This window comes from Platichthys flesus, chromosome 10 (assembly GCF_949316205.1).
Source record: "Platichthys flesus chromosome 10, fPlaFle2.1, whole genome shotgun sequence".
Taxonomy (NCBI): Eukaryota; Metazoa; Chordata; class Actinopteri; order Pleuronectiformes; family Pleuronectidae; genus Platichthys; species Platichthys flesus.
In genome coordinates, this window is record NC_084954.1 from 1,292,296 (window position 1) to 1,310,251 (window position 17,956).

The 17,956-nt window shown below is 45.8% G+C and overlaps 1 protein-coding gene and 1 long non-coding RNA gene across 2 annotated transcripts; one reads left to right on the plus strand and one right to left on the minus strand.

Annotated features, from left to right (window-relative positions):
- The first annotated feature begins 291 nt into the window (after positions 1–291).
- sgpp1b (sphingosine-1-phosphate phosphatase 1b) lies at positions 292–17,533 on the plus strand. The gene is made up of 3 exons (XM_062396628.1): positions 292–1,358; positions 6,608–6,697; positions 13,870–17,533. Exons 1-3 carry the CDS (start codon positions 588–590, stop codon positions 14,419–14,421), a joined length of 1,413 nt encoding a protein of 470 aa, XP_062252612.1. The 5' UTR covers positions 292–587; the 3' UTR covers positions 14,422–17,533.
- On the minus strand, positions 2,578–3,864 carry LOC133961510 (uncharacterized). Its single transcript, XR_009922023.1, has 2 exons — positions 3,379–3,864; positions 2,578–2,984 (listed from the first exon to the last, which is right to left on the minus strand). It is a non-coding gene; the product is annotated as an uncharacterized LOC133961510 (long non-coding RNA).
- Positions 17,534–17,956: the final 423 nt, after the last annotated feature.

A 17,956-nucleotide genomic window follows, 5' to 3' on the forward strand; every position in this document is an offset into this window, starting at 1 on the left:
AAGCACGAATCAGTCTTTTTTTGTCACTTTGAGGTGATAAAAAGATGATTTATAGCTGAGTGCTTTTTCCTCATCTCCCGAATATCGCAGCATGTCAGAGAGAGAAGTCATGGTCTCCCTGCGGTAAACGCGATGTAAACAACATTGCAGCCAAATCCAATAATAATTGAAGTAACTGGCGACCACTGATATAGTGGTGATATATCACCACTATCGGATATAATGGTGATATATCCGATAGTCAGTGAAGGCAGCACGGCGGGGGCGCGCTCTCCGGGTCTGTCAGTCCCGCACTGAGCTCAAACCGCGGAACCTGAACGCACCAGGACCGAGAGACTGGCTGGATCGTCCGTCACCGCCCGGGAGAAAGCATCCGCTAAACGGCTTCATTAGCGGCGTCGCACCGACACTGGGGCTTTAAACACGGATCCGGCTTCACCTGTCGTGATGCGTGGGTGAGCCAGCTAACGTTAGCCCGAGAACTAGCTTCCGCCGCCCGGCTGTAAAAGTAGCCGGGTCCGAGCTCCTGTCCTCGGCTGCGTGTAGGCGAGTCAATCGAATTAAACTCGCGGGGGAACGACGGGGCCATGGAGGCGTTGCGTTACCTCCAGGACCCGCACCTTGTCGCCCGCTTCCAGAACATTTGCGGGGTTCGCGGGAAGTTTTCCAGAAGCGTCTCTGCCGCCGACAGCAGCGGGACAGCGGGGCGGACCTGCTCGCACAACAACGGGGCATGTAGTTCCCACACCGCCGGGGAGAAGGAGAGTGGAAAGCTCCCCTTCGGTGGAGCTGGGGACGGGGACTCGGTGAGGGTGGCGGCCGCCGGGGCTCGGAGGAGGACTACCGGGGCTGATGATGACAAAAGCCCCGGGGATGGATGTGAAACCGCTCCTCGGAACGGGGCGCCACTGTGCGGGGGAGATGCGGGCAGCAGCGCGCCCTGCCCGGGGGAGCTCGGTCCCAGCGACCCGGTGGTTGTCTCCACGGTCAAGCCCCTCCGAAGGAACTCCCTGACGGGGGACGCCGGGCAGGAGTTCCTGATCGAGAACCGGTTCCTGTTCTACCTCTTCACGTTCGGAACCGAGCTGGGCAACGAGCTGTTCTACATCACCTTCTTCCCCTTCGTCATCTGGAACCTGGACGCCTTCGTGGGCCGGCGGCTGATCATGGTGTGGGTGTGGGTCATGTACCTGGGCCAGTGCACCAAGGACGTGATCGGGTGGCCGCGGCCCAAGTCCCCCCCCGTGGTCAAGGTGGAGATGTTCTACAACTCGGAGTACAGCATGCCGTCCACACACGCCATGTCCAGCACCGCCATCCCCTTCTCCCTGGTCTTCATCTCCTGCAGCCGCTGGGAGGTACAGTACCTTCTCCTCTGCCTCGCTTTACCACTTCAACAACCAGGTGACAAACTTCTAGAGAAGCACAACAGTTCCCACAACTACTGTGCAGAGAGAAATCTCCCTTTTTTAAAGGTGCAGTGTGTAGAATGTAGTGGCCTCTAGTGGTGAAGTGTCATGCTGCAGCTGAATGCCTCACTTCACCCTCCGGTTCCAAACATGAGACAGAACCTGTCGTGGCTTCAGTCATCATCGAAACTCAAAAGATGATAAGTTTGTCCAGGCTGGGCTTCTGTAACAAACATGGCTGCCTCCGTGTAGAGGAGCCGCTCCTGATGTAAATATAAAGTATTTAAATATAAAGTATTTAAATATTAACAGGACCATTCTGGAGTAAAGAAAACAACATTTCGTACAATTTAGATGAAACACATCAGTGAAAACATCACCAGGATACTTTTATATTCACTTTCTGCCAGTTGACCCTTTCATTTAAAGAAAGACATCCGTCCTCACACGACCCTCTGTCCCACTGGGACAGTCTGAAGGAGAAGTGGACATCGGCCACTTCCCCTCCTGATTTCCTTCCATCTTTCACAACCTCCGTTCTCCTCGTGCAAACAAAACCAGAGATGATCACTTGACATCGAAATAAACAGCAAAGCATCATGGGTGAGAATTGAAAGTCTTTGCTGACCTTTCACCTCTTATACAGGCCGTCCGATAAACAAGCGGCTGTAACCTCAAGACCTTTGAACCACTTTTAATTGCAATGCTTTATGAACTACGCAACTTCATTTTACACTTCTGTAATTGCTTAAAAACTACATAACCAGCCCGTTAAACCAGCTCCTTTTAAAACTTGATTAATACGAACATTTTACACATTAAGTTTATATCAGTCTTAACTTTTCGTCTCTTCTGCTGAGAGTTTGTGACTAAATGTGACACGTGCACGTTCAGCTGAGCGGTTGTGCACCAACTAAAAGAATCTTCGGTTGTATTCCCATGAAGTATTTATTGTGTTGGTTATTGTTCAACGTCAATAAATGTGCAAATTGTTACAAACTAGTGAAGAATGTCCACAACGTCTTCAAGTGTCTTGTCAGTCCAACACATAACATAAATATACATAAATCCTAAATCCCTAAGAGTTAATTATCAAACCCTCATAACAAAGGCATTTAATTAAGGTTAGGGTTTAAATTTATAATAAAAGGAAAACACAGAAACAACCACATGTACATTTCATATGTTTATTCTAAATAATAAAAGTTTGAAAGGTTCATATCTGCAGCTTCTTTATCTGCCAGCCAATAACCCAAAACAATATCAAGCTGTTCTAATGTGGGCTCTTATCAACACTAACATATCAGTGTCAAAGTAGAAAAGAGGCTTTCGATATTTCCTCCAGTCCCACATCCCAACTGGTTTCCACAGGATCCCAGGGACTCTGTCCTCCGGAGTGCGTCCTCTGTCTCCTGAGGCTTCGTCATTAACAGTTAATGAGTGGCCGGCTCGGCAGATACAGTGACAGCAGCCGGGTTCACTGTGCACTCGGTGTACCACACGGGAATCAAACTCGCCGTGGCCACAACAAGACGACAAGTCCTCGACTGTCCAGACAAACAGAAGATTCAGCAACTGTGTTGGGAATTAATCAAAAGTTCAGTTCACTGGTTTTACACCTTCTCTTATGTGAATATCTGATTTATTTATTTAGTTTATTTAGATGAAGAACTTAAATGTGAGAACTTTGGCAGAAGTGTTTTGACATGTTATTGATCCATATCAGTATTTGCTGCTTCTATCCTCTTGTATAACTTCTCCTAAGTTATCAAACCTTGGACCCTCTGTCAGCCTCAGTTCTTTGGCTTCAGCCTTATAGCATCATTACGTTTAGCATTCAGCACGTTAACCCCTGAGTCGGTAACATTTCATTACGTGTTTCTCTATCAGTTCATCTCAGTCCAGGGGAACTTGAACCTTGACTGAATCACTGGAATAACACTGGTGCAGGAATTTAGATTCAACAAACCAGTCTGTGTTGTTCTTTGGTTCATCTCCTCCTATTCTCTTGGGAGGAACAACACTCAATTGTGTCTGTAAAGCCAACAGACAGTCTGTGTCCCTCAGTGTGTCCACACAGTGAGGGACATGAACAACCACCTGCAGGAAGTCCACTTGTTTCTTATTGGAATGAGAGACTCCAGCCATGTTTGACAGCAGAGCAGATTGTTCCTCTTTGACCAGAGTTCAGTCTGAGCTCCAAACATTCTGCAGTGTCGCCACAGTTTCCTGGTTGTAAGACGTGTTGTGTAACGAGCTTTGGGAAACGTGTTCTGCTGTTCAGTGTGTGTGTGTGTGTCAGACGTGCAGATAAACTCCATTAGTGGATTCTAAACCTGAAGAGGTTGGAAGCTTCTATTCCATAATAATAATTATATATCTCGCGTGGCCTCGAGCTTCATGCTTTGCCACGTTCTCCAGAGAGTTTCTTGGTGTGTAACAGTCCTTACTGTGCTGCGTGTGGCCATAGCAGCAGTGCGTGGGATCACTGTGTTGTGTTGTTTGAATCCCAGCAGGCCAGGGCAGAGGTGGGATTGATTTACGGCCCTGTGCCTCCGCGTCTGTTCGCCAGAGGAGGAGATAAGAGAGGCGACCCCTGACCGGCGAGTGTGGGGCTCAGAGATAAGACTGATTCAGAGTCAGTATCTCTCTCCTTTCTCCACAATGTCACTCAAGGTCTGAATTTACAATCAGATAAACGGTTTGACGTTTACCAATCCAAGACTTCGCTTAAACACTCTGAACAAAGTGATCTGTGTTCCGGGGTTTGAACGACAGACAACTCACCTGCTCATGTGGAACAACAGATAAGAGGCGTTTATTTGGTTCTCAGCTGTCACCCTGACCGGGAGGATGAGAAACGTGGACACCTACAGGCAGCAAGGGGTGTTGCAGCAGATCCTCTCTGATTCTCTGCCTTGGCCGGCTGGTCTGAGCACAGCAGGAATGTTTGGATTTGAATGAGCTGCAGTCAGAGACGGGCCCGTCCCTCGCCTTCGCCCAGCTCAGACAATAACTCGAGCCAGATGTCTCGACGGAGGATAATCCAAACAGTGGAGCAAGAGAGACGACCGGGGAAACAGAGGAGCAGTTCACGGAGAGGGAAGGAGGAGATTAGACAAGATGAGACTGGAGGGAAAGAGGTGGAGAAAGAACAGAGGAGAGAAGTGGTTAAAGGCGAGGAGAGAGGATTAATCCAGAAAAGAAATGGAGAAGAAAACAATCAAATAGACTACAGGTCAAAGAGACGCCTGGAGAGGGAGAGATGAGAGTGAAAAGAGGAGTGGAGGAATGAAGTGATAAATCAGTTGAGGCAACATCACGTGATGAGGTTTCTTTAAGTTCTTGTTATTTGGTTGAGTTAAACCAGAACAGAATCCTCGTGGAGAACAGGCTCTGTGTTCCTCCGTCAGGTGGGGTCTCTCCAGCTGGTCCCTCCATCAGGGAGGTCTCTTCTTTGGTGGTCACCAGACGGGACCGGGCCTTCGTGATGTTTGGTTTCTGAGAGAAGTGGTGGAGGACGTTCTTAATGACAGAGAAACAAGAGTTGCACTTTTTCTAAGATTTGAAATTCATGTGCAGAAACCAAATGTTCAGCTGAGCTTAGTTTGAACGGAGTGAAGGAGACGCACCCGAGAAAAGAAGATATGAATTCATCACTGTCATTCTAACCCCACCGGCGTGCGTACGTGTGTGTCACGTTAGCGAGCTCAGAGCTAACCGAGCTCTGAGGCTAACAGTCAATAAGCAGGGAGCATAGAACCACAAGCCACACAAGAAACACACCACGTCCATAGAGCCGTGCACGAGGCGGCCGCGGCAGCACCACTGTGGTCACAGGCCTGAGGCCAGAGCGAGCATGCAAACATGGCCGTGGGACCCCGGTGACCCTCTGTTTGCACACGGCTGGGATGTCCACCATGGTTTCCTTAGAGTTTACAGATGTGTTATAATGACTGGGGTTGTGTGTGTGTGTGTGTGTGTGTGTTTGTGTGTCAGAGTAGGAGAGACAGAGGTAGATAGATAGAGAGGAGTCAGGAGTGCCATTCAACAGACATGACACCCATCATACACCCCCTCCCCCAAACGCTGTAAGGTCTGGGAGTCACGGTGATGTCATTTATGTGTGTGTGTGTGTCTTTGTGTGTGTGTCTGTGTGAATCTAAGCTCTCTCAACACACAGGAGCCACAATGAGGAGAACAAAAGGCTTTTTAGTGAGTGTGCAAACCTCAGCACAGCAGCCTCTCACCCGTCACCTCTTCTCTTCTCTGTACTGAGTAGGAGTTGAAACTATGTAGAATGTTGTGTTGTTGTTTACAGTTCATTGGCAGCGGTGTATTACAGAGTTTCTACCAGAGGCTGACAGAAGAAGCTCCAGAGAATGTCAGCAGCACCTGTGTTCACCCCCCCCCCCCGATAATTTCAGGTTATTATTATGAGTTAAGTGCAGGTTTGAAAGCAGCTTTAAAGGGACGTGTCTCTGCCGAGTGGAGTGCTGAGTCATGTCGGTCTCACGGCTCTCGACTTGCATCAGAAACTGAAGAACAGTGACTCACTGATCAAGATTAAAAAACAGAGGATCAGAGTCACATGAAGGACATGAGATCTGCCCCTGGACATCTGGAGCTGCACGGTGAATCCAGCCTTCAGCTCGAAGTCCCTCCCGTCTCTCTTTGCTACAGCACAAGTTCATTTGATAAGGAAACAGCTGAATTGCTGAAATTTTTACGAGCTCCTCTGAGTCAGAGAATCGTTCTGCAGCGGTTGATCGAGGCCGGTGATGAACTGCTCACTGAACAAAGTGTAGCTGAGCGTCAGGCTCCTTCTATACGTCTGAATAATTAACATGCAGCAGTTTGATATGTTCGCTTGAATGCAGCAACTCATTATCAAGTATTATTGCATAATAAAAAAATGACACAAATACAAATTAAGATTTTATTTTAACCCATAAAATAGAAACATTAATACACTTAAATGCTGATTTACAGATTAGCGTGAAATATGCTAGTCAGTCACTAGTTTATATTGAACTTTTATGGAGTTACCAGTGAATCACAGAGGAATTGATGGATTCATTAATATTGGAAGTTGTTATTTTGCTCTGGTTCCTTCAGGTTTAAGTTTCTTCTGCTGTTGATTATGAAGCTGTGTGACTTCTTCTTGGGTTGATGATGGTGTCCTGTCCTCTCCACAGTACCCGCTCCCACTGGGCCTGGGTCTGGCTCTCTGCTGGTGTCTGCTGGTCTGCACCAGTCGAATCTACATGGGAATGCACTCAGTCCTGGTGAGTCTGAACACACACACACACACACACACACACACACACACACACACACACGGTGCCAGCGTTGCCACCTGCAGTGCCAATGTAGCGTCACTGTGTGTTTGAACATGATAGCCGACCTGCAGGAAACACTATCTGAGCTGCGGCTGCTCCAGAAGTGGGTCGGCAGCAGCTTCTGGTGTCAGCTGCACAATCACCTGAGGAACCATAGAACCACGCAGCATAGAACAGCTGCTCAGAATGAACCGGTTCCACAAACTGTCTCCAGGAGGTGGATGTGTTCAGATCATTCTGTGGATCTGAACACACACAAGCAAAACACATTTTGAAGCTTTAAGATGTAAACTACACTCTTTTTATCTGTGCACAGAATAAAGTTCATGTACGATACGTGCAAAGACGATCGAGGAAAAGTATTTTACTCGCGATTAAATTCCTAAATATGAACCTCTCCTTTATTTTGGTAAGGCATCACGTCCTCGACATGCTTAGGCCTGAACACGTCTGTGCCCAGCGCAGGTGTGTGTGTGTGAGTGAGGTAATAAAAGGCAGCAACTCTCAGACTTACTGGAAAACCGTTTAGCCCACAGCAGAGCTCAGCCGGATGAGATCACTGCTGTACAGGTGCTGTCACGAAACACAGAATCCAACACCGCAGGGCGGGTGTGTTTAAACCTCAGGTTCCCCACCAGCTTCAGTGTGTCTCACAGTCTGGAAACCACCCTCTCAAAAACACACAAAGGGAAACACAATGTGAGTGCGCTCACTTTACCTGGGAGAAAAGCTCCTCGTGCAAATTTACCAGTCGTCCTGTGGGAGTTATGGAAATGGAGTCGACGCTTCATATGTTATCGTTTAATCATAAATTTACGCTTTTGCAAAATTAGAAAGAAAAACACTGAAAAGGATAAACGACAGCATCGAGCATTAAACTGTAGCAGGTTGACGTGACTGTGCTCTTTTACAGGACAATGATAATATGTCCTGTAAAATATATAATGTCTCTTTCAGAATAAGGTCTACGGTCAGATTGTTGGTGACCATTTAAACGTAGTCACTGAAGATAGTCCGGTGTCGACTGACCAGCAGTGAACAGCCCCGATCAAATCCACCTTGTCTATTGGACGACTTTTCTGATTTTCATCCAACATTACTGCAGACATCCAAATTTCCGGACCCTCTTCCGTTTCTCCTCCAGTCGTCTAGAAGACAATAAACTCAAAGGTTCTGAATTAACTTCGACTACGTAACTCTAAGGAAAAACATGTTCTCCAGAGATCTTTCTGTGAAGTTGTCTGTCCTCCTGTCGTTGGCGTTAACCTTGAACGGGCTCATTGCTCTTGTTGGTGAATGATGTCAGTCTCGGTGCACTGTGGTCACGGCTGTGTCACGGTGATGAGGGACCAGCCGTCATGACATCATGACATCCTGCTGGCTCTGCTGGCAGACACTCTACAGAAGGTAGTTCCACATCAGAGGCTTCTTCTTAACAGACTTTCTGCGGCTGCCCACAGGTGGCGCTGCAGTCCAGACGTCCACCTCAGGAACCTCAGACAGATACGTCAGTCCAAGCTGTCTCTCACCACCACTCAGAGATATATTCCTGTTTCAGATAAACAAGACCTGACCTAGAAAAAGTTCTACAATGATTCATTCAGCTGTTTATTAGATTTACGATTAACGGAGAGAAAACAAATGCCTCGAGTGTCAGTGACAACCAGAGGCAACGAATCCTCAGTCTCTGATGAGGACTTGTTTCCTAAGAAGTCACTGAATGCTGTGATTATGGAAATGGAAATGGAAAACAAAAAAACGCAACAAATAAACATTCACTCAATAATAATATATCATTTCCATGTTCCTCACACAGTCGTTCAAACCCCAGGTTTGTCGTCTAACTTATATTTTCACCTTATCTCTTATATTTGTTTGTTACTTTGTCTAAAATAATCCACACACTACAATGTAAAATACTGATGGCATGCAAAAGGTCAGCAGCACTGCCTTGTACTGTTCGTTGGTTACACCTTACTTTAAAACAGAAGATAGAACTAGGGCTATGTTGTAGCACTGACGGGCCCGAGCACCCGCACGTTGAAGCCTGTTGTGGTCGGTGGAGAGAGCGTTCGATTCCCAAGTGCACGTCTCCGCGCTGCAGCAGGATAAACGCTTCACTTCCTGCGTCACTCGACCTCGATCCTTGCCTGCTAATTGCTCATTACAGTCCACGTTATCAAATAGCACTGGGAAGTTTCACACTGGGAAGGTTTTATGTAAATCGAATGATAGTTGTAAAAAAAAGCTTACTTCCTGTTGCCAGTAGGTGGCGCAATCACTTTTATTACGTGCAGATATACAGATCTGTTCAAGTGGGGGCTCTGATGTAGCGTGAGCAATTTTGTGTCAATTGGACAATGTTACAACAACTTAATTTTCACACTGATCAGTAGGGCTCAACTAACGACTCTTCTGATAGTCGATGAATCATCGATTATTGAAACAATTAATCGTCTAATCGGATTATGAATGACACAAATTCTCAATTGCTCTTATTTACCTAACAGCTTTTCAATTTAGCTTGAGGTTGTTCCAGGCATTTGATGACTGAAAATAAAGACAATAAAGGTCGATACTTCATTCAAAAAAATGTATTTTAATAAACTTTGCTCCATACTAGGGTACTGTTGACACAAAAGCAAAATAAACCTCATGTTTCATGGCGAATCAATAGGTGGCGCTATGCAACTGAGGAAAATATTGACACATAGAGCTGTTCAGGTGACAGAAGTTTGGTGGTGATAGGACAATGCACAGTGGAGTTATGACAACATCGTGTCCTTCGCCAGAGGAGACAATGTTTAAAACATGTCAATTCCTGTAGCCAGCAGGTGGCGCTGTGATTTTTTTTTGAGGGGGGGGGTTGTTACACACATGTAGTTTGAGGGAGGTTGAAGCTCGAACACCGAAGTTACAGTAATTTTGCCCTGAAAAAGCCCCGAAATGGAAGTCCTTCGAAACACAATAGGGCCTCACCCCGCTCGGTGCTCAGGTTCTTTCAAACACATTCATGTCAGTGTAATTATAGATTTCTGTCTTTACAAAGTGAGAAATAAATATGTGTATAAAGGAAGGTCAGTGTTTGATTGACAGCTGATCTCTGTGCGGAGCAGAAACGTCACCACGAAGAATTTTGATCAACAAACATGGAGACAAAAGAAGTTAAAGATTTACACACAGAATCTAAATCACTGCTTTTAATGACTCAAGTCTATTTGAGTTTACAGAACTCAGCTGTGGATCCATCATTATAAACACTAGCTCCAGCATAGAGAGGCTGAGTGAATGTGGTCTGGACTCTGTGGAGGAGAGTCATGGTGTCAGAGACTCTGTAGAAGGACAGAACACCTGCACTGTGATCCAGGTACACTCCTACTCTGGAGGACACAGGACCTGACACTAGAGTGTGGATGCTGTTGTAAGAAAAGTTATAACTGTTTCTACCACAATAAAATGACCAAGATTTATCATTGAATCCAAATAAACATTCAAGTGAGTCTCCTGCTCTGCTGATGTTCTTGTATGCGACTCCTACACCAACTGCTCCTCCCACCTCCACCTCCCAGTAACAAGGTCCAGTCAGACTCTCTCTACTCAGGACCTGAGGCCAGAAAGTGAATCTGTCTGGGTGATCAGAATAAGAATGAACTACTCTCATAAATGTTACTTCTCTGTTTCCCTCAGATAATAACAGAAGTTTGTTTGCTGTGTTTGGATCCAGTGTGATTTCCTGTGAATATCTTAAGAAGTCAGCTCTGGTCTCTGGCTCTGGTTGTGGCATTAAAACATCCACTTGAGACACAACCTGTAAAATCTCTGTCTCTGTCTCACTCAGAATGTCCTGTAGTCGACCTCTGACCTGGGACACAGCTGCTGTCACGTCCTCAAAGTACCTCAGAGGACAGATCCTGATGCTGGATGAGTGTGTAGATCCACTGAGTGGTGACAGTGAGCGGTAGTTGTGTAGAAACTGGTTGTGATCCTCTGTGTCTGAGAGCTGCTTCAGTTCATGGTCTTTCCTCTTCAGCTCAGTGATCTCCTGCTCCAGTCTCTCCTGAAGCTCTCTGACTCGACTCACTTCAGTTTCCTGCTGGGATCTGATCTGCTGCTTCACATCAGAGCTTCTTTTCTCCAGCAGACGGATCATCTCAGTGAAGATCTCCTCACTGTCCTCCACTGCTTTATCAGCAGAGCCATTGAGGGCCTCCTCCTCCTGTTGAAGCAGCTTCACGTCTTTCTCTGTGTCCTGGACTCTCTGCTGGATTGTTTGTTTGTTCTCCTGGAGCTTCTCTGAGGGCTCCACCAGCTTGTGCTTCTTCAATGGAGCTGACTGAAGATGTGGCTTGAGGTGTTTTTTCCAATAAGAGGCCAAACAAACCCGACAGGACTTGAGAGCTTTGAGGAGTCGAGTCTTCTTCAGCTCCTTCACTGAATCAGTTAACATAGTGTTTCTCTTCAGGACAGGCCTCGGTGTGAAGGTCTGTCTACACTGAGGACAGCTGTAGCTTCCTCTCTCCTCCCCTTGTCCCAGTGGGTGTTAATACAGCTCTTACAGTAGCTGTGTCCACAGCCAGTAGTCACCGGATCCTTCAGTAGATCCACACAGATCGAACAGGAGAGTATTTGTCTGGGCGGTTGATTTTCTGCCAGAGACTGTAGAATAGTTTGACCTCCTCCGAACAGAAACAGATCTCTGCTCCTCCCTCTCTCGTTCACTTCCTCTTTTTCCCACGTTTGAACACACTAATTAACTCTATTAAGAGCAACAGTATGGTCTTTCACTATCACTATACTGGACTGGTAGATCTGTTCAGGTCAAAAACACTCTTTTCTCTCTACAGATCTTATAAATCTTTCACCTTTACATTTACAACATTAAAGGATTCTAACATGACCGACACTGTGACATTAAAGCAAACTGACAACTAATAATTATTTGCTTAATGAATCCTTTGAAGTCTTCTTTTATAAGTAAATCTCATTTGAGCTGTATATTGTAAAGCAGCCAAGAGCAGTTCATCAAAGATTAAAACATGTCACTTCCTGTAGCCAGCAGGTGGCGCTGTAATGAAGAGTCAATATTGATGTGGATCTGATCAGGGCGGACTGTGAATGTGTGAATGAGGTTTGAGGCTGAAAGAACAATGCACAGAGGAGTAATAATAAATCCCTCATTTTTGGAGAAATCATCGAAATGTCACACAGTGTGATGAAATCATATATACACCGAGGTAGATTATATCTCCATCCTGTTGAGATGACATTCACAGAAGTTGAAGTGGACCTAATGAAAGGACAAGTTCATCAGAGGGGGAGAGCGTGGCCTAGGGGATAGAGCGGGTGCTCTGCAACAAGAAGGTTGCCCGTTCGAATCCTACTCTTTCCCATCTGCATGCCTAAGTGTCCCTGGCAAGATACTGAACCCCTAAATGGCCCCTCATAAATGTTGAGTGTACTAGCCCATTCCTAAAAACCCTCTCCCCTTTCCCTCTCTCTCTCGTTCACCATGCTTTTGATTGATTCCCTTATTCTCTTCTTTGTACGTCTTAAACTAGTAACGCACTCCTACTCTAATGTAACGTGAAGATTTAAGGCTCATTCATCACTGTCTGACATTTTATACTAAATGCGCAGCTTCATTGAAATCAGTTGCTCTGCCTGGACCACTGGTTACAGGCTGGGCTGTAGAGACTGTTATCATTGTGCTTTCCATGTGTTCAACTTAATCATGTGATGGAAGCTGATAGCAGGATCCATTAAGTCATTACGTGCTCCAGAGGAACAGGAGGCAGGAGTCACACTGGGTCAGGCTCCATATTCAGGTCTATTAGTGGTTCTGTTTCCACTGAGGCCACAATACACACACTCGTTTATTTTCATTATCAGATACTTTAGGTAAAAGCTTCTTTGACATGAGCTGAGCTGAGCTGTTCCTCCAGCCGGTCCTTCTGCTCTTGTTCTCTCTGGATGCTGTAGGTTCTTGTTCCAGAGCTTCTTCGGCTTGTGTCAGCTGAGGAGAAAGTTACAGAGCGATGCTTGCAAAGCTTTCACTCAACACGTGTGTTATCTGGCGAGAGAGGGCAGCGAGAGTTTGTATCGGCTGGAGCGATAAATCTCTGTGACCTTCAGAGAGGTTTTCCTGTCTGTTATCTCGCGGCTGAGTTCCCGTTAACTGCTCACAGTAAAACGTGTCCTTGTGGTTTCTCCTGGAACATGAGAACCCGCTGAGCCGTCTCCAGCACGTGAGGCGGGCTGCAGGTTAATGACTGACCGACACCAGGGCTCGTATCAGGGGCAGAACCCTTCTTCTGACGTGGGACGATTTTAACAACGTCCCTGTCAATCACTGAACTGCTCGTCTGATGTCAGATGGTAGCGATGACGATACTAGGCATCAGCCTCTGTAGTGTAATTTTCAAATTCATAAAATTAGTAAAGCATCTGGATTTGTCGCAGAAGTTAATAATGAATCTTGATAAACTGTTAAATGAAAATCAACAGTGGATTTTCTTATTTTAGTGCGGATAGCAGGTGGTTACTTAAAATAATAATAATAAAGATGGTGAACAGATGCAATAAGATTTGTTATTTTAATATTAAGGGTTAATCCACATGTCAGTTTGCTGCTCGGCTCAATTAATAAACTTTGGTAACAACCTTTGAGTTTGTGTCCAGAGTTCACCGCCGGGCTGAGCTCGCTGACTTCCTGTTTCCTGTCAACAGTCCTCAACTTCCTTCATCCATCGCAAGGAAATGTGTCAACAAATATTTATCTCAAGTGATTCTTATCTGGTTCCAGTGCTCGGGAACCTGTCTGACCTTGACTCCTTTGAATACAGTTTGTTTTGAGTGTATTTGAACTGTAACGTCCTCATCCATCATATTATCTACACCGATCAGACACGAGTTGAGAGATGAAGCAAACCCCAGCTGACATCCAGCGAGAGGCGGAGCTCACGATGGACAATCAGCAGTTTATCACAGGGACAATTAGGTCTGATAAATATAATACAAGCCCTCAGAGGTCAGGAATGTTCTGTTTCACCTTGTGTTTACCAAACGTATTAGAAACATGAACAACATCAGAGAGATAAAACTGTTTCTGTTTCCTCCAGGACGTCATCGCTGGTGTCCTCTACAGTGTCCTGATCCTGCTCGTCTTCCTCCCAGTCCTGGACCTGATTGACGGCTTCAACCTGACCTACCGCTATGCGCCGCTCCTCATCATCTCCCTCCACCTGGGCCTGGGCCTCTTCTCCTTCACCCTGGACACCTGGAGCACCTCGCGGGGCGACACCGCTCAGATCCTGGGCACGGGCGCCGGCGTGGCGCTGGCCTCCCACGTCAACCACCACCTGGGCCTGCTGCCCGACCAGACGCCGGACCAGCTCCCGTTAGCCTTCCCCGCCCTCAGCGTGGGCCTGGTGGGCGCGGCCCTGCTGCGGCTGGTCGTGGGAGTCCTGGTGCTGATGGCCTCGCGGGCGCTGATGAAGGCCATCACCATCCCGCTGGTGTGCCGGGTGACCGGCGTGCCGAGCGGGGACGTGAGGAAGGCCAGGCAGCACATGGAGGTGGAGCTGCCCTACCGATACATCGTGTACGGGGTGGTGGGCTTCAACGTCCTCTTCCTGGTCCCGTGGCTCTTCAGCTATGTGCAGTTCTCCTGACTGGACGCCGGCTCACTTGGTCATTGACACGGTGAAGTGACTCAGCAGAACTAGACCTGCTGCTGTCAGATCAGTTCCGCTGCTTCTTCTCATCTCAAACCACTTCCTGTTGCAGAGGCAGCTGCGTTGAGGCCAGTGAAGATGAATTAAAGCCTCAACAATGATCCGCTGCCTGTTTCACAGTTTTTCCTCTTCTTGGCTCAGAGTCCCTTTCAGAACGGACTGAGCAGGAGCCGCTGTTTGCTCCTCACAGCTTCCCAGTGTCCTGAGGACCAGACCCTCTCCTCCCGCGTCGACTCCTCTTTAAATTCATCTAAAATCCAACGGCTCTGGTCTGAAGCCAGGAGACGCTGCAGGGTCAGAGCCGCCCATCCACTCCTCCTCCTCCTCCTCCTCCTCCTCCTCCTCCTCCTCCTCCTCCTCCTCCTCCACCTCTTCCTCCTCCTCCTCCTCCTCCTCCTTCTCCTCCTCCTGCTCCTCCTCCTCCTCCTCTTCCTCCTTTATCATTTTACAAGCAACAAAATAACTTTTTCACAGTGGCCTCTGAAAGACTGAAAATACCACTGATTGCTACTGATTGCCGACCTGTCTCTATTCACTTTTTTATTAATCCTATTATTATTATTATTATTAATAAGGCCACAGACAAAGGACCATACGGGTAAGAAGACCTTTACATTGATTTGATGGACCAGTGTTAGATGCAGTTTTCAATGTGAAGCTGCAGCTCACGATTATTTTCATCCACATTAATCTGCTGATTTTCTTTTCAGTTCATTGTTTTGTTTAAAAAATAAAATCTCTAACATTGATTAAAGAAAATTGAAAATGATGCAACTTGAAAAATATATATTTGATTAAAAAAAAGAAAAGACTGATTGAATCGTGAAATCAGAAGCTGAACTTTGTGGTTCTTTGTCTGAAGCTTGTGGATGGTTTCACCTTCCTCTCTTTTGTCTCACGTCTCAAAGCAATAAGATGATTTTATAATAATTCCTTTTTCCTTTGTGGCAGTTTGTTCGAATGCGAAAAGGTTGATATCATTTCCTGTCTCAACTAAGAGACAGATCTCCTTCAGACCTTTGGGAATCGAACGTTTGATCACACGTGTACAGTGTTTTCTTAAAGGGCTCCTCCCACTCAGTCTGCTCTGTTGACTCTTCCTGTTCGACCTCCGCTCTGAGACGGATCCACTTTCCTGTGAGCTGAGAGAAGCAGCGACGAGGCACATACCTGATCCAGAGGGAGGTCTGAGGATTTCATGATGTTTGTGTTGTAACACTGTAAAATCGGATTGTTGGTTTGATAACGTGGAGCTCCATGCCCCCCCCCCCCCCCGCTCTGATGTAGATTCACTGGTCGAGTTCGGACCGATAGTTCACTTTGAGTTTCTTTGTGCCTGCTTTTCTTCTGGTTCTGGTTCTACATGTAGATTCCAGCAGTAATCTATTACAACACTTGTTTGGACCCTCATGTTCTGTTGGAGTTGAACAATACAAGGGTCATGAACTCACAATTCTATCAGTTCAACGATATTCCATGTCCACACACACACACACACACACACACACACACACACACACACACACACACACACACACGTGATGTCATGTCACTGATCGCTTTCAAAAACCTGCAGGAAAAAAGTTTAAATTACAGTTAAATTCCACATTTCGGTTCAAAAAGTATTTGAGAAAAGAAAATTCTATATTTATTCACTTAAAGCTTTTTTTACAGAAGGGCAGTTGAAGGACAAAACCACGAGTTTATTCTTTTCTCCTCTTTGTTGTTTTGTCCTTAAATTAAATAAAATGTGATTTCAAGTTGTCAAACAACTTCAGAGACTTAATTTGGATGAAAGAAGTTGAGTCAAAATCCCAGTTGTGAGAATTGGTGGAACTACAGACTTTCATCAGAACGTGGTTCAGACACACGAGTTCGATTCCTTCTGTTTGAATCGTGTCTCTGACAGTTTGTCCTGAATCTGTCCTCGAGGAATAAACCCAACATCTGGACGGGGCCTGATGTGTCCTTCACTCTGGAGCTGTGGCTGAAGTGCCTTGCTCCAGGGCACTCGCAGGACAGTTTTCCAGCTGGTGACGTTTTCAGGTGCTTAACTTGAGCACAGCAGGTTCAGCTGGAAGCTTGTTTTTGTTGCTTCTTGTACACGGTACTGTCCTAATATTATAATATTAATGCACTGTTCCCAGAATGCACTGCCCCCCCAGCACCTCGAGCCGGGCACAAAGGGTGAATTCGGTCCTGAACGTCAGTATTTTGTAATTTTCCTCTCATTTCCTGTAACTTTGAGTCGAGATAAAGACAAACTGAAATTTGGAGAAATATTCAAAATGATAAGATTTTACCACAAACCCTGAATGAATGAAAGTTCCTTTAATCAACAGATTGTCCTTTTAGACCTGACTACAAATGGCAGCTTCCCCTGAGGGTTTATGGCCTCGTGCACACGTGTCCTCTCAGATGTTGTGTGTTTCGTCTGAATGTGGTTTCCTCTCTGCAGCAGTGAAACCAGATGTGTTTGTTGTTTGATTGACAAACACACAACCTCTGTTAGTTCCATTGTCACTTTGTAAGGTTCGTTTTACTGTTGGATAATCCCCAGGTTGTCAGGGTAACAAAATCATTTCAGAGTTTGGTTTAAAAACTGAATGTTTATTCAGCCAAAATTGATTTGTGTTGTGAAGTTGTTGACACACACTCATTTTGTTGGGACGCTGTAGTGATCAGAGAATTATACAGGAGGGAAACACTTTATCTTTTTGTGGTATTTATATCCTGACGCTGTTTCCTGCAGGTGGAGGAACAATCTGGAAAAATGAGATTGTCAAACAAGATTAAACCAAACATCCTGTGTGTGTGCGTGTGTGTGTGCGTGCGTGCGTGTGCGTGTGTGTGTGTGTGTGTGTGTGTGTGTGTGTGTGTGTGTGTGTGTGTGTGTGTGTGTGTGTGTGTGTGTGTGTGTGTGTGTGTGTGTGTGTGTGTGTGTGTGTGTGTGTGTGTGTGTGTGTGTGTGTGTGTGTGTGTGTGTGTGTGTGTGTGTGTGTGTGTGTGTGTGTGTGTGTGTGTGTGTGTGTGCGTGTGTGTGTGTGCGTGCGTGCGTGCGTGCGTGCGTGCGTGCGTGCGTGCGTGCGTGCGTGCGTGCGTGCGTGTGTGTGTGTGTGCGTGGGTGTGCGTGCGTGTGCGTGCGTGTGTAGGATTCAAATTTGTTTGGTAAATTTACAGAATTTGTCATTTTGTTTGTTACAGTTCATTATGATGTAATTTGATCAAATTTTGAATTACAATACATTTTTTTTCTATAAAGTGACATAATCCTAAATTTTATAATGTTGGTAAAATTACATTTATTGACAATATTAAATCCTAAAAATTATTTGTTATTTCAGTTTTAGTTTTTGGTAAAATGTCAAATTTTTCATAATACTACATTTCAATATGTCACGTTACGATTTTATTGTATAATTTATAAAATTCTAGAATTGGTTATTTAGTATAATTTCAAATTATTCTCCTA